Below are 15446 nucleotides of genomic sequence, written 5' to 3'. Positions count from 1 at the left end.
TTATAATTTACTATACATCATATTCTATTAGTTGATAATGGGGCTACAAAACCTCTATACTCTTATACTACAAATGGTAAACTAAATACACATTAATTAATTACTGTAAATTCATTTAATCAATGGATTTTCAAGTAATGTATATCCTTTTTTTTTTTAACTTGTTATTTCATCAAAACAAAAATCAATAGTATGTAGATAGGTGAGTGAAAATATTTCCGAATATTCAAACTTTTGCGAGAACACAAAGTGGTTGTGCAAAATCGCTCTTGTTTGTAACGAAATATTAAAAAAAAACACACGGTATGACGATCTGAATCTCATGAATTGAACAAGAAAATATGAAAATACCTCTGGATGTACAAATAAACATGCATATAAATCACAAATACACAATTTTCTCCCAACAAATGAGGATTTCCAATTCAGAAAAATATGCATTACTTTGGAAATGAACAAAGCTTTCCAAGTCTAACCATCTAATTCTTGCTGAAGTCACTCCGATACTTGTCACGTACATTCCAAAAAACATCATCTGTATAGCAAACTAAAACCGATCGACAATTTAATATGAAGAATGAATAAATAGAAAGTGGAATACCAATGCGGCGTAATCGTGAAATACAAACTATTGGCTTTTAAACATGTAAGTTACAGCTAAGTTCTAGCATCCAGCAGCTTTTAAGAACTTGTCATATGGACTTGAAGGTGGTAATCTTAAAGAATAGCGCCCATATTCATGTGAACAAAGAAGAGGCTGATCCTGTCCTTTGGCTGTCTCCTTGGTACAATACTTAACATCCCCTGGAACGATTTCCATATTCTGAAACGATAATGCCGAAAAAGTGTTAGTAGCGTTTCCTGGTTTGATGATATGATATAAAGAATAGGGACTCGTGCAGTTAGATTCTAAGGCCAGCAGAGTCTATATGGGAGAGCTAATGCTCTCTTTGGAGGTCGGAAAAAATCGATATTACTTACACTGACGGGTAAGGGGGGATATAAAGTTTCAATTTCACTGGAGAGGACTATTGCACTCTCTTCCTGTTCCTGCTTGAAACTATGAAGCACTGACATTTTCTGCTGTTTGCAAGTTACGAGGGCCTCGCATTGACTTTTCATTTGGTCGTAAGGAACGGGTGCAGAAGAGACCGGGAAGCTTGCAACTTGTCGGGCTGTTTCAAGCACCTGTAAATAGTACAGACATATGTTTGGATCCTGATTTGAAGAAAACTAACTCTAAAATTATATTGCAGTATCAAATAGATAAAATGAGCATTTCGAGAGGGTTATCTCTCCCTCACAATACACACTAGACTGATTCCTCAAAATTATGCAAATCTCCTATTATCCTAACTTCCTAGATTTATACATCGCTATGCATTTGAATTACTTCTCCTGAAAGCACTTTATGTTTATGTCTTTTATGGTGTGTTTGGAGCCAAAATCACTTTTACCATTGTCAAAATCACTTCACTTCCATTGATCATATCTGACAAATTAGAAAATTGATTTTAGGAAAACTTAAAATCACTTTAAATTAATTTTTAAGGTATCACTTGATTTTGGAAAATCAATTATACTTAATCTCTTTTTTCAAAATCACTAATTCTACCATCACTCTCAAACACACCCTTAATATTTTCATACTTTTCAAAAGTACTTTTGATAATCTAGCGAAAAGACTACAAAAATTTTAGAAGTGCTTTTAATGGGTTAATAGAAAGCACCTTTTAACCTTCAAAAAGTCATACTTATCCATCCCTCTCTTGTAAATTTTGTTCATCTACACATTTCTTTCTTACCCCAAAAAATGGTGCACTAAGCAAGAGATTTGTGTCTTTTAAATACTTCATATTGAAACTATTTATTTTCAAATTATTAGCACCCAAAGGCCTCTGGTATTGGCATTTCAAAATTTACCATCAACCAAATGAAATATGTCACTTCACAATATCTTTTTTTTTTAAGCACACTCTATAAGAAAGATGGAGATTTAAGCTGAGCGTGAAAGAGAGCTTGCTCAAGGTATTAAAATTATTTGGGCCAAATATTTACAGAAGTTTAAAGAGTTGTTTCCAGATGATAAAGATGTCATCGACAATGTTATTGTTGTTCAAGGTTCCTGAAGCTTCTTTTTGCAGTTCATTTCTTTTGGGAGGCTCTATTCGAAAATTTTTATTTTGGTTATGTCATTTTATCAGGCATCAATTTTGCCTCATGTCTTTTTTCTTTTTTCGCTTCAAGACTCAGCAATCCCTACAATTTTCCAACCTTAATGCCCTGTTTGTTTTGTTTTTGTTTTTTTCTTTTTTATAAGAAACCGAACTTTTCATTGAGACAAATGAAAACATAAAACATATACAAGGACATACAAAAACAAAAGCCTAGAAGGAGGAGCCCTTTCTTTAGGTAGGGCTTTTGATCCAAAATAATAGAACCTAATTGATAATTACAAAACAACTTAGAAACAGAACCCCATAAAGAGACCAATCTAATGAGATCCCAAACGGACTCCCTATCTCTCTCCACTCCCTTAAAGATTCTGTTGTTTCTCTCCAACAAAATCCCCACAAAATCATAAAGAAACAAGCCTGGAGGAAACAAAATCACTTCCTCCACCATAGCCCCCCAATCTCTGTGACAAACCCAATAAATCTCGAAGATCTCAAAGAACCGGCCCAAAATATCCTGGAAAAACTGACAATGCCATAGGTGTGATCGAGATCCTCTGAATCCTACTTGCAAAGAAGACAACATTGCGGCCCCAAACAGGAAGAAGAACGCCTCAGAATTCGATCCAGGGTGTTGACTTTCCCAAGTAAGACCTGCCAAACGAAAAACTTAATCTTCTTTGGAACTTTCACTTTCGAAGGCGTGGCAAACCTTGAGGCAGCGGGGGGAGAATCCGAGCACAAAATCTAAAAAAATGAACTACAAGAGAAACCCCTAGAGAGACTAGGGACCAAACACGAAAATCCTTCCTATCACGAAAGAAATGAGCATCAGAGAGCAGATAGAGCAACTCAGCCGCCTCTCGAGATTCTTTGTCAGGCAATGACCGATTGAGGCCTAAGGAAATAGACAACCGATAAGAATGGCCCTTAGGGTAAAATTAGGGATATTATTAAGTTATTAAAGGTATATTAGTAATTAGGATGGGGGCTTGGTTATAAATACAGTAAGGATGAGGGTAGGCAGTTAGTGAGTATGGTTTAGGCTTGAGTAAGAATACTCAATAGGAGGGAGGGTCAAAGTACCTCGAATTACTTGGTAGTTATTGTAGTTCTTATACCTTTTTATATTTCAATATATTTCTACCCTAGAACCCAGCACCGAGGCGACCGAATGCAACCACCCATCCGATAAGAGAAAAAGACGAGGAAATAAAGAACAAAGACGCTTTTCTCCCACCCAAAGGTCCTCCCAGAAATAAGTGTCATGACCATCCCCAACCACACAAGACAAAAATTGGGAGAAGAAAGGAAAATCTAAGGGAATAGCCTTCTAAGGGTTATTAGTGCCAACCTTAAGCCCTCAATCTGAGACCCAATCAAAGGGATGTGGCCTGTACTTACTCACGATAATCCTCTCCTATACCACAAAGCACTAGGTTCTTGGAAGAACCGCCACAACCATTTAGCCAAAAACGCATCATTTATGTGTCTCAAGTTCCCAATCCCAGACCTCCTGCCTCTAATGGCTTGGAAACAATCTTCCAACTAAGTGAGCTCCACCCCCCTAATCCACCACCTCCCACACCTCCCACAGGAAATCTCTCATTATTTTATCCAAACCCTTACAAATAGCCATAGGGGCTCTAAAAAAGAGAAGTAATAAGTTAGAATCCCACTTAAAGCCATAAAAATAGCCGCGGGGCTTTAAAAAGAGAAGTAATACATTAGAATCCCACTTAGGTAGCTAAAACATTGTTGTGTTGCATCATCTTGGAGTTCCCTGGCTAAAAGTTCTGGTAACTACTACTTTCTATCCGATACCGACACTTGCTTGTTGTATTCTTATTTTCAGATCAGAATATTATAGGAACAATGAATTATGTACTATTGTCACTAAATCTTCAACAAAAGACAAAATAATTGGGGTTAAGAGTAATAATAATACGTCCTACATCTCAGCAAATAAATAAATTACGATAAAATGCATGTTGGCAGTAAGTAGATGTATACTAATTCTCAATCCTGAGAACATTGCAGAACTAGGAAGTAGGCATAATTGGAAATAATAAAGCGTTAACTATGGTCCCAATGCTGTGAAAAATTCCATAATTGCAAATTAGAAAAGTTCAGGCAGTTAGAACTACAACGAAAGAATTAGAAGACTGGAGCACCATGAAATGTCTGTCTTACCGATTCCAAAAGCTGATTAACGCTTAAAATGTCGAGGTTACTGATGGAAAGTGACGTTTTACGATCAGACTGGCTTCCACTAGGCTCAAGGAAGGCTTCATCATCTGTCAAAGCAGTTGGAGGCATATCCTGAAAGAAACACATACCATGGTTCTACTGTTAATTCTTTTAAGGGGTAATGGCAACTAAGAGACAACCTAAACAGGTCTCACCTCATCAAAATCTGGAAATGCCAGCTTAGCAAGCGGAGAACATGGATGTGGCGTGTCCATAAATAATGGAGCTCCTAATGGATATGCCTCATCAGGCAAAAACCCATGTAAGAGCTGCTCATTGATACTTGATAGCTCATCCTAAAGGAAAATAAAGATCGTTAACACAATATTTGAAAAAGTTTAGATTAAAAACCAACATTTTAAAAAAAATAAGAGTGTTGGAGTTTTCCTTGCAAAATCTAGATTTTGATCCTCCAAATGTTGTGACCACCCATATTTAAAGGATCAAGGCAAAAGGGGGAAGCAAGAAATTTTCACATGGAGGGGTAAGATTTACAATCTAACTTTTTGTACACACAATCTTTCGATACTAAAAATTAAAGGAAAACTAGAAAGGGAGATTTTGGGAGACTATTCCGTTGCTTCCTCGTGGAGTGTCTTTCTAAATTTTTTTGGTAAGATCTCTCCAATTTGTCGTCTTAAATCAAAATATATCCGTTCTGGCTTCGATTTTGTGTAACTAAATTCAATTATTAATTTGGATTTGAAAATTTTTCATTTGAGTTCCCTTAAATTCAATTATTAATTTGAATTTGAATTTTTTTTCATTTGAGTTCCCTTAGTTCGGCTGAGATTCCTATCTCCCCTCATATTTTATGTAACTTATATTTATTTAAGGTGCTACCTTGTTTCTTATCTTAAAAAGAATGTACGCTCCTGCTGCTTTCCTAAATCGATTGAGACATGGATGCTTGAGGTATTAAATGGTTGGTCGTCAAAAGGCATAGCGAAGACATTATGGAAGTGTGCTCCAAGAGCCTTCCTTTGGAACATTTAGAAGGGAAGAAACAATAGAGTTTTTGAAGGAGTTTCTTCTACTTTTTGTTCTTTTAGAATTGGTGTACAACTTACTACTTATTTGTGGTGCTTGAAAGACAAGAAATTCTTTTGTAATTACAACTTATCTTGCTCCTTAAAGATTGGAAGGTCTAAACGTTCTGATTTTCCGGGAGGGGTCTTCTTATCCCTGCCCTGTTCTTTTCTTCTTGTGTTGATACATCAATTTCTTATCCCAAAAAAAATATATATATATACTCCTCGACCAAGCACCATCATTACAAGTCTAAAAACTCTGATCAATATTCTGTAGGCTCCATTCATTTTCATAATTATAACTCATAAGATCTTCAACTTAAATCGAAAGAGGCATTTCAGGGTCTCACTTTAGGCTTTGACTCCCACCTCTTTCCGTGATGCCTCTCTTTCTGAATTATTGCTCATGGAGTTCTTTAGTTATTTCGTGAAGTTTTTTGGCCACTCTCCAGTGGCCCCTGTAGAGCTTTGATATTCTTAAGAAAGTTCTGTTTCTCATGGAGAAAAAGAAAGAAAATAAAAATGCATTTGGAAAAGGTAAAATAAGCTCAAGTGCATGAGAATCAGACCTCTGAGAGTTTGGAATATTTAATCATGAAGTGTGAGACCACAGTTCCCTTCAACTGCTGTTCATCTAGTTCAAGTATTGCTAGAAACTTCACAGCAGCAACTTCATCTTCTTCTGACCCGAATGGCACGCTATCCTTTTCGAACTTTACTCGAACAGCCTGCAGCCTGGTATCGTCAACCAACTGAAGGTAAGGATCAACCTGTCAGAATCAGAAGTCCAACGTGATAATTTTAGCACGTATGCTGCAGAAAATAGTATAATCAAAGCACAAGAGAAAGTGGCCTGAATGTATTTGACCGGTTCAAAAGCTAACCATTTTATCAGCTAATGATGTCTTAATGATGGGAATTAATTCTGGCAGATCCCCGGCCCGGGCTGAAAATAGAAGCATAAATGATGCCAGAGAGAAGATTGACCTTCTGCGAGAGGGCAGTAAACCTCCTTCAATTGGCAAACAGAAAGATCTGTTAATACTCTTTTAGCAAGAGGAAACTGCCAGTCTTTCAAATCAACAAATAACTCTGTAAAGATAAAATACTTCCTTCCAATCAGACAAGTCTGTATTACCGATTTAACAATTATATGTGGAAATAGTGGAAAATATGACAAAGCACTTAAAATGTAAAAAGAATTCTTTTCATCAGAAACACTGTGAATTGAATATAATATAGAAATTTTATGGTCTCAAGATTCAAGAGAAAAAGCAGACTATAAACAGTTATCATATTATATTATCAGTGACATAAGTGACGAATTCCTAATGTTCAAATTTAAGAACCTCGCTTAGCTTCAAATTGATTAATATAATCACGTACTGTAGCACACAAATGGAACTGCGAAATTCACAAACATAGGCAGGCACATTAATCTAAAGGCTGCCTTTTTCCCACATAATGCAGAGTTTTCTAATTACAAAATGATCTCAGTTTACCTTCTTGATCCATGGCAATGCTACGAAGGGAGAATGCCAGCTGAAAACACCGTACCAGAGCCATGTGACTTGAAGTCTGTTAATATCACTACAGCTTAGCAATTCTTTTTTTAGATCAGCATTTAAGAGTAAACTCGTAATACTCCAGACAAACTGAATTATCAAATAAATTTACGAAATAATTCACCTTAGACCGGGTAAAGAGCAAAGCAATGCTAAAAGTGTGGGCCATAGCCTCAAAATTTGCAGGAGTATTATCCAAAGATGTAGCTTGAACCCAGATTGATGAGAGCAGGAGACTCACTTGGTGACTGCTTAAACGGAGGGAAGTCAACTCCTGGAAATTTTAAAACAAATGACTTCAGTTTTCAGACCAATTAATACTTTATGAGAAATTGATCGGTAGTGTAATATCGTAGGATACACGTTTAGAACTTCATACTGTTTCTCCCTCGGTGAAACTATGGTTGAAGCTGGAGGATTCCCGTCTAGATGGATGACTCGCAGGTTTTTTGGTAATTAAGTCTGCTGCTTGACTTTCTTCCTCCCTCGGACCATTTATGTGTTCTGATGCATGTTTGTCTTCGTCTTGAAAGGAGAAACCTCCACCATTCAATTTCTGTGTTGCACTGCCAAATGGTAACCATGCAACAGTTTCTGAGGATTCCATCCTAGGAGGACACTTAATGGATGGCATAAGCACTATAGAGAAAATATCATGCGCCCCAACTCGAGTCTCTTGGTCAGGGTGAGCCATGGCTAAAAGCAGCTGGTGAAATAGAGCATCAGGAAAAGCCTGTAAAAGAAAATAATGATATACCTAAGATTTAGGTTTCACAAGATATTGATATCCTAATACAGGATCAAATGCACGTCTCCTCTCCCATCTCAAAAAACGATTAAAAAAATTCATCAGTATGGTTCCATCCAAATGAATGTTCTTGCCTTCTTGTGATATGTAACATTAGGAATTGAAGCCACAGTCATGGCAGTCTGATAAATAGCCGAGATTGTTGCTCGAGCTGAGATATTATTAATCGAAATATTCTCCAGCACCACAGCTAACATATCGAGTATGGGTCCTGCATCTCCTACCTGTTGGTTTCAAATAGATTTAGTGTGCAACAATGCAGCAACAACCATATTCCCTCAAGCATGAAATAAGGAGGAGGACAAGCTATTTCCTACAGTATTTTAGTAACGTTCGAAATTTCTATTGGCAGATTTTACAAATACAAGGAAAGAGGAAAATATTAACAAATAAATACTCAAGTGCGCAACCAGAGCAAATCCAAGAATTGAAAGTAAAACAAAGAAAATAATTTGGTTACCAGACACCATTCAAATTTAGAAAATGGAAGTCATACAGAGAACCAACATTCAAGGGATAACTTATGCCAGATTGTCTCAGGTCTGTAGCCATAAAGCAACTTTCATAAGATTTTGAATTAGATATAAAAACATTGTACTAGGATAGCATATGGCCTGCCAGAAGTTCTGAGACAAAAGGGTAGTTAAGCAATGACCATATGGCGATAAAAATTTGAATAGCAGCTGCTGCCAAAATCAGAATGCAAAAGGGATGTGAAAAATATCCATTATTACGTGAGTGCATAGCAAGAGGGAAAATAATCGTGGTGTTTGATATGCATACAAGTCTTAAATTCCATTGTTATTTTTATATATTCTTATGAAATATCTTACGAATTCATGGTCTAAGATATCTAAAAACATGTTAATTTTAACATACATGTACAGTATATAAGTCAGACAAGAAATGAAAAACCACATATTCATTAGATGGCTGAAGAGACTTGAATGAAAGACCTAACATATAGCTAGACATTTCAGCAGGATCTGCAGGTATTATGCCATAAGTTGACAAATTTTGTGGTTTACTTCATCATTGCCTGCCAAACTTAATCACATCCAATCATCAGAATAAATGCCACAAAGAAAGAAAAATAAACCTTCTGTGCGAGCCGAGAAATGCAGTTTTCCAATGCCAACTGAAGATCAGCATTCAATTTATCGGTGTCTTCAGATGAACATAGAAGGCACTTCCGTAAGTGTTTTATCAAATCAGTGATAGCCCCAATTATAGTAACTGAGGCTTGCAGTTTAGCATTTTGAGCGAGTTGTGTGGTTACGTTGATGATATCTATTTGAATTTGAGGTTTTTTTACGATACTTTTATGATCCAAGTGCTTGACAAGAATCGAAAACAAGAGATGCGAGTTGTCTCCTGGTATCAAGGAAAAAGTTCCACCAAAAAGGAAGAAGAAAAATCAAATAATGTGGAACAATAAAATAATTGCTAGAAGAAACATATATCAGCAATAGAAATCCAAATATAACCTGATTCATCCAAAAGCAATTGCATAAATGTCAATGCAGAGCAGGCAAGTCCTTTTTCTAAGGACCATTGATCTTGAGTATCGAAATGATGAAACAGAGGTTCAAACACACGCCTGACAGTTGTAGCTTCCTTTGCTAATTTAGCCATATTATACAAGCAAACTCTAGACCAATAAGAAGGGCTCCTGGAAACATCCCTGGGAAAATGGTGGTTGATGTAAAAAAGGGGACCAGAGACCATTTCCGAACAAATAATAAATGAACCTATTAAATTAATAAAATTATGAAGAACTTACGTTGAAGCTTGCAAATTGCTAAATTGGTTAAATGAAGAAACCCTTTTCTCAACATCAAACATGGAAGAGCTATGGTTTTCTACTTTATGTTCTCCTTGACCGCACTGCGTCTCTGAACTAGAATATTGTCCATCTGTTGCATAGTTCTCCAAAACCACTGATATAATCTATTTCGAGATAAGTGAGAGAAAATTATATAAGCAATGAATCCAGCTATAGCTTACCAAAAGGAAACCACCTTTGAATTTTACAACAAAAAAAGAGCCAAATACTGTAGGTGCCCTTAGTATTTTCAGGAAGGGAAAAAAAGCAACAAGATTAAGAGACAGCTCACTTCGTCAAAGTCCATTGAGATGTGAGATTGCTCGCCCATGAACAATATCTAGAAAAATTATTTTAAAAAAAGATCATCAGAAAATTATCCAAGTAAATAAATGTATGTAGTAAATTGACAGGGAAGAGAAAAAGAAGGAAAAAAGAATCAAACAGTAAAAAGAAAACAAATTGATACACCAGCGATCTCAATCATCATGTCTCATAAGATAATCAGAATCCAAGAAGATAATAGTTCTAATAAGGTGAACATGTAAGACAAATTGATATATAGACAAGCAATCTATTATCACATCTTCTAAGAGAAACCGAATACGAAGGGAATATTTCTAGAAAGGTGAATGCAAGACAGATTGATATACCAACAATCTCAACCATCACATTTCATAAGACAAGCAGAATCCAAGAAGGGTATATTTCTAAAAAGGTGAAGAACACACCCACACTCTCGTAACAATAAAAGAACAAGGTGATCTGGAGACATTTAGTCTTCTCACCACATTTGACATGAGATGTAGGAAATAAAAATAGTTAAGACAAACTGAAGGGGTAGTACTTTTTCCTTACCAAGTTTACATAACAAGCAACTCCAAATGATGATGTTTTTCATGAGGTCCTTTTCAGCAATAAACTCTTCTATCAATTGGAAGGCGTTTTTGTAACTAGCCTACATGGCCTTTTGTATATTTCATATCATCAATGAAATATAAGTTTCTTACTCAAAAAACTCTTTTATTAATTAATATAGGTATGGATGGTCTTGATAAAGAGGATAAAACACCTCAAAAGGATCTTATTAAAAACAACACCTCAAAAGGAGGAAAGAGCTGACAATTGTAAATAAGAAAAAAAAAGGAGGGGGAAAAAGGACAAAAAATAATCTGAAGACCATACATTCAAAAGCAATAGCCTATCTTAATTTCATAGCCCACATAGCCTCAATGTCTTCAATTTTATTCTAAAAGATTATTTTACTCTTTTTCATACACGAGGCCCGAGACCCAGGGAGTGGGGATTACTCTTGTTCAGAGCCTTGCCACAAAAGATTATACAAAATGCTTTAGAAACTTCACATAGGTTATTGGAATTCCTTATGCAAGTTGGCCATTATAGATCTATACTCAAAAAAGTTGAATTTAATAAACTGCACTCTGTGTAGTTTAAAAATATAATTTCTTTATAAAAGATATTTGCTACCCAAAAACTAGTCCATTATAATTATTTGCATTACGAATTTGATAATCTCAATTTTAATGTTATAATTATAAAATATGTTATCAAATTTTAAAAACATTAAATCATTGAACATTATATTTCTAACAAACAGGGAAGGTGTTTTTTCGGGAGGCAAGGGAGGACAAGGAAAGAGGGAAAAAGATGAGAACGGAGAGGTGAATAAATAACGTTATGAAAACTGAAGGGAGGTGACTTTTCCCAGTTACATCCCGGCAGATCATTGAAATGACAAAGTTTTCAAAAATGTCAAAGGAGGACAGAATTAGCTGAATTTATAGAACAAAAGATCCGGTTAAAACTGACTAAATAATGCGGTGCTTTTTTTTAATATTATTTTCACCCAAAAATATTTTTCTGGTAAAAGTGACTTCTTTGCATGTTTGCAACCCAATTTTTGCTTAATGTTATTAGATAGAAGGGATTTTGAGCAAAAAAAAAAACAAATACAAGATACATGAATTCCTAGAACAATTAAGTATAGGATATCCAACGACAATACACTAAGACGAAACATAAAATAATGTATAAATAGATATTAAAAGAAAACGTATTTGCTAAATGATTGCAAAAGGTTTTTGCAGTGTAACTAGTCAATAATACAGAAGAGGATATCGGCAGTAATATATTGTGACCATTGCAAAGTGTATAACCATGGATGAAGATGGGAAAACAGAAAGATGAAAAGAAAGTAGTACATAAATGCATTTACAATTATCTACAATATTAGCATCAGACCAGGAGAGAGAGAGAGTGAGAATGAGAGTAATACCATAGAAGCTAGAGTTTGGAGCCCAGCTGACCGCAAATGAGGTGCCTCATCATCACTCCCACCTTCTAGAGCCAATTGGCAAAGTTTTGGAATAATGCCCTCTAAGTTGAACATATATGTACTATCTGTCTACTTTATTTGGAAACGTTAGTGTCATATAATCATTAAATGATGGGGCAGAAAATTAAAAGAGACTGTCTTATCTAAAAAGATTTAGAACAGACTTTTTGGATGCAAAAGCCAATCAACATCAGTAAGTTACAAGTAAATACCCTGTTTGCAGAATTTTTTCATACACAGGATGCAAAAAGATCACCCAAATGCATTATTTATTACTTATTAGCAGGCAGAGCATATAATAACAATTTTTATGTAAAATATAATATCAAGATGACCCAAACATTGAAACTTTTAATCTTTATTCTCCATGTACCTGGCTATTTATGAACTCAACAAGAACATTGCAACCAAGAATCTGCATATCATCATGTCGTGTTTGTTCTAAAAGAGTTCTAGAAATCCCAATTAAGCTACTAGCAAATAGTGGCCTGCAAGAGTTGAAGTGTTTAGGTAAATGACATGCATAAAACCTGGTTCCTTGAAAGATCAAAGAACAACATGTTGAATTCAAGCCATGATATGCAACATATCTAATGGTAAATTTTCTTTTGGATCACGGGGAGTCGGAGCTTTGCTCCCCTGTACCCAGGGGCACTCACGCCCGGCCCAAAGACTGAGCTCATAAGACATCAAGGGTTTTTGATATTAAACTCACCGGAAGGTTTCAACTTGAGACCTCTAAGTCAGTATGACCAAGAAACCTCAAGTCCTAACAAACCGGCAATCCCTTGGAGGCAACATATGTAATGGTAAATTGGAAAAGAAAATTATCTGATGCTAACATTTGTTATGGTAAATTGGAAATAAAGTGGAACCCCAAACTGAAAGATTCCAGTTAAATCCCAACAGGATTTAGTAAATCAAACTTACATCTGATCTTTGCACATTACTAGAAGTTTTCTGTATATACACATTACAACTTTCACCGATCCAAAATTCTCATTCCGTAAATATTTGTAACATCGTTGCTCCAGGAGTTCGGTAATCTGCACAGACAAAAAAAAAACAGAGGATCTCAACAAGAGGAGCTAATCCACGTCCTCCAAATAAGAATTGAAAATATAAAGGCTGCATTGGGACAGAACTTATCTGGAACATATAATTAACAAGTTTATGTGTCTGTTGAGTCAGGAGAAAATAAAATTTCCATCACAAAAAGTCCATTAATAAAAATTAAAACACAGGCCAAAAGGCAGGCAACAGAACTTTCTAAAGGAAATAACAAGAATGAACTCCAGCTGTTACGAGTTGGAAACAAAAGACCACCACTAAGAATTTTAGACACGGAAGCTCAAAGGGACATGAAAGTATGCCAAATTCTAAAGTTCCTTTAAAAATGTTGCTATACCCATAAAAATCCTTCTATTCTTTTCTAACCAAACATTCTATAAGACAGCCGAGATATGCACTTGTTATAGAAACCTCTAATTGTTGGGGGAAGAAGAGTAACTTCTACCAGCATAGTGTGCCAAGACTCTAGTAGCATATATCATAACTTAAGGGGCAATCAAATCAATCAAATTGACAGATGATATAATAATTATTCAGTCTTAGTCCAAAACACCAAGATTTTAGCACTAGAGCTGAACTTATAACAATATTACTCGCATCATCAAGTAAAGCAGACTAGAACAGTTTTCCGTATGCGGCTAGCCTATTGCTACAACTGCATGCATGTTTTGTTAGCATACAAGTATTTCATTACCGGAAAACTCATTCAAAGACTCAGAAATTGAAATTGTGATCAACTTATCTAGAAGTTATAATAGCCTTTGCTAGAAGACAGAAGATGTCAAGTATGATAAGAGGTGAAAAAAGAGAAAAAAAATTACTCACCTTGGGAATACGCAATGGGTTCTTTGAAGCATAGTCACAGAGCTTAGAAATTTTTCTATCATTTGGTTCAGCACCCTAGCAGACGTAGTTACTAAATAAATAAGTAGGCGTATAAAAAGTTCAAATGTAGACTATAGCAAAAAAGAAATAAGAAAATCACATGTCTATCTTTTCATAATAACACGTATGTATTTCAAGAAAACACTTGTTATAGCCAAAGTCAATGTCACTGACTCGTTGTTAGCGATAGAGTAAGAGAGCGACGAATAGAATTTACCAGAGTTCCATAAAGCATGGTTATTAACTCATAATTCCAGAACTCCTACCTTAATCCAAATTGTTCTAAAACCGGAAAAACTAACACAAACACTTCAACTTTACACATGGAGACACACTCCAATCGAGCCACATTACAGAAACTCACCTGATTACGAGGAAAGATATCAGCAAGGATCTTCTTGTATCGTTTCACAGGCTGTCTTGACCTTGCCCGCATAGAAGGGCAGAAGAAACAGAGGCTACCACAGGCAGGAACAACCCGCCTGGACATAACCCCCATGTTTGCCCAACGAATTCAAACCTGCTCTGAAAGTCAACACAGACAATTACATAAATCAAACCCAATATATAAAAGCAACACAGTAAAACACAAATAAAGCTATCCAATAACCACGAACAGGTTTGGTTCAAGGCAGCCAAATAAGAAAAAAGTTCAAAAGTCACAGCATACTGTCAGTAGAATTTAGCTCATATCCAAGGCATCATCATGAACTTGCAAACATCCTCAATCTTCTAAATCGAATTCGTCCATAATTCAGAACCCAACAATGAAATGAACAGAATCTAAGGACCAGAGAGAGAGATCTTACCAAACTGAAGCAGAACTCCAACAAGTGAAGGGGTAATCTTCAACAGGAAATCAAACTCTTCTGTTGGGAATTGCGATCAAGCTGCCGCGGCCCTGATCTATAGCAGCCTGAAGAAAAATCTAATAATATTAGAAAAAATTCAAAACCCAGAATTGGTAAATTCACAAAATGGACAACGAGCTCATAGAAATTGAAGAAAAATTAGAAAAAAATTGAATTGCGAATGGAAAAATTACCTGAAAAATAAGCAATGGGGAGGAAGAGAAAGAAATCCAAAATCTTCCCCCCAACCCGGGCGTGTAGTACTATAATCTATCAATTTTCCCTCTTGCCAAACAACAATAATGGCGAGAGAAAAAATTACAAAAAAAAAAGGAAAAATTGAATTAAAATTCGAAGAAAATTAATATGAAAATGACAAAGTCCCAACGGTTCCGGAAATTAAGGGATCGTACTCTCTCTCTACTTCTTTTTACAGAGGATGATTTCTAAACACACCCACGTAAATCTCTCTTCTCACTCACCTACATGCCTTTCTTTTCTTTTATTTTCTTCCTTTTTCTTTTTCCTTTTCTTTTTCCTTCTTTTTTAAACTTTTAAAAAAGAAAAAAGATTTTAAATTCTAGAACTTTGCTACATTTTGTTTTCATTTGCAAACTTTTATTAAATACT

The 15446-nt window shown here is 35.6% G+C and overlaps 1 protein-coding gene across 6 annotated transcripts; it reads right to left on the bottom strand.

Annotated features, from left to right (window-relative positions):
- Positions 1-358: 358 nt before the first annotated feature.
- LOC111018549 (ARM repeat superfamily protein) lies at positions 359-15246 on the bottom strand. Of its 6 annotated transcripts, none has more exons than XM_022294671.2 (21): positions 15011-15236; positions 14775-14881; positions 14330-14485; positions 13906-13980; positions 12940-13055; positions 12383-12497; positions 11950-12078; positions 9946-9993; positions 9612-9778; positions 9316-9512; positions 8928-9202; positions 7903-8052; positions 7400-7753; positions 7145-7294; positions 6958-7033; positions 6340-6467; positions 6025-6225; positions 4580-4720; positions 4368-4496; positions 982-1188; positions 359-823 (listed from the first exon to the last, which is right to left on the bottom strand). In XM_022294671.2, the coding sequence occupies exons 3-21, from the start codon at positions 14462-14464 to the stop codon at positions 665-667; spliced, it is 2952 nt and encodes a 983-aa protein (XP_022150363.1). In that variant the 5' UTR covers positions 14465-14485; positions 14775-14881; positions 15011-15236; the 3' UTR covers positions 359-664. The 6 variants fall into 6 exon arrangements, with proteins under 6 accessions (XP_022150363.1, XP_022150362.1, XP_087982581.1 ...); XM_022294670.2 differs by having other exon boundaries at positions 14330-14490; positions 15011-15235; XM_088126455.1 differs by lacking the exon at positions 15011-15236 and having other exon boundaries at positions 14775-14893.
- Positions 15247-15446: the final 200 nt, after the last annotated feature.

The sequence above is a fragment of the Momordica charantia genome (genome assembly GCF_013281855.1).
Source record: "Momordica charantia cultivar OHB3-1 chromosome 7 unlocalized genomic scaffold, Mcharantia_2.0 BLBB01000007.1, whole genome shotgun sequence".
Classification (NCBI taxonomy): Eukaryota; Viridiplantae; Streptophyta; class Magnoliopsida; order Cucurbitales; family Cucurbitaceae; genus Momordica; species Momordica charantia.
This window is presented reverse-complemented; position numbering and strand designations above follow the sequence as displayed.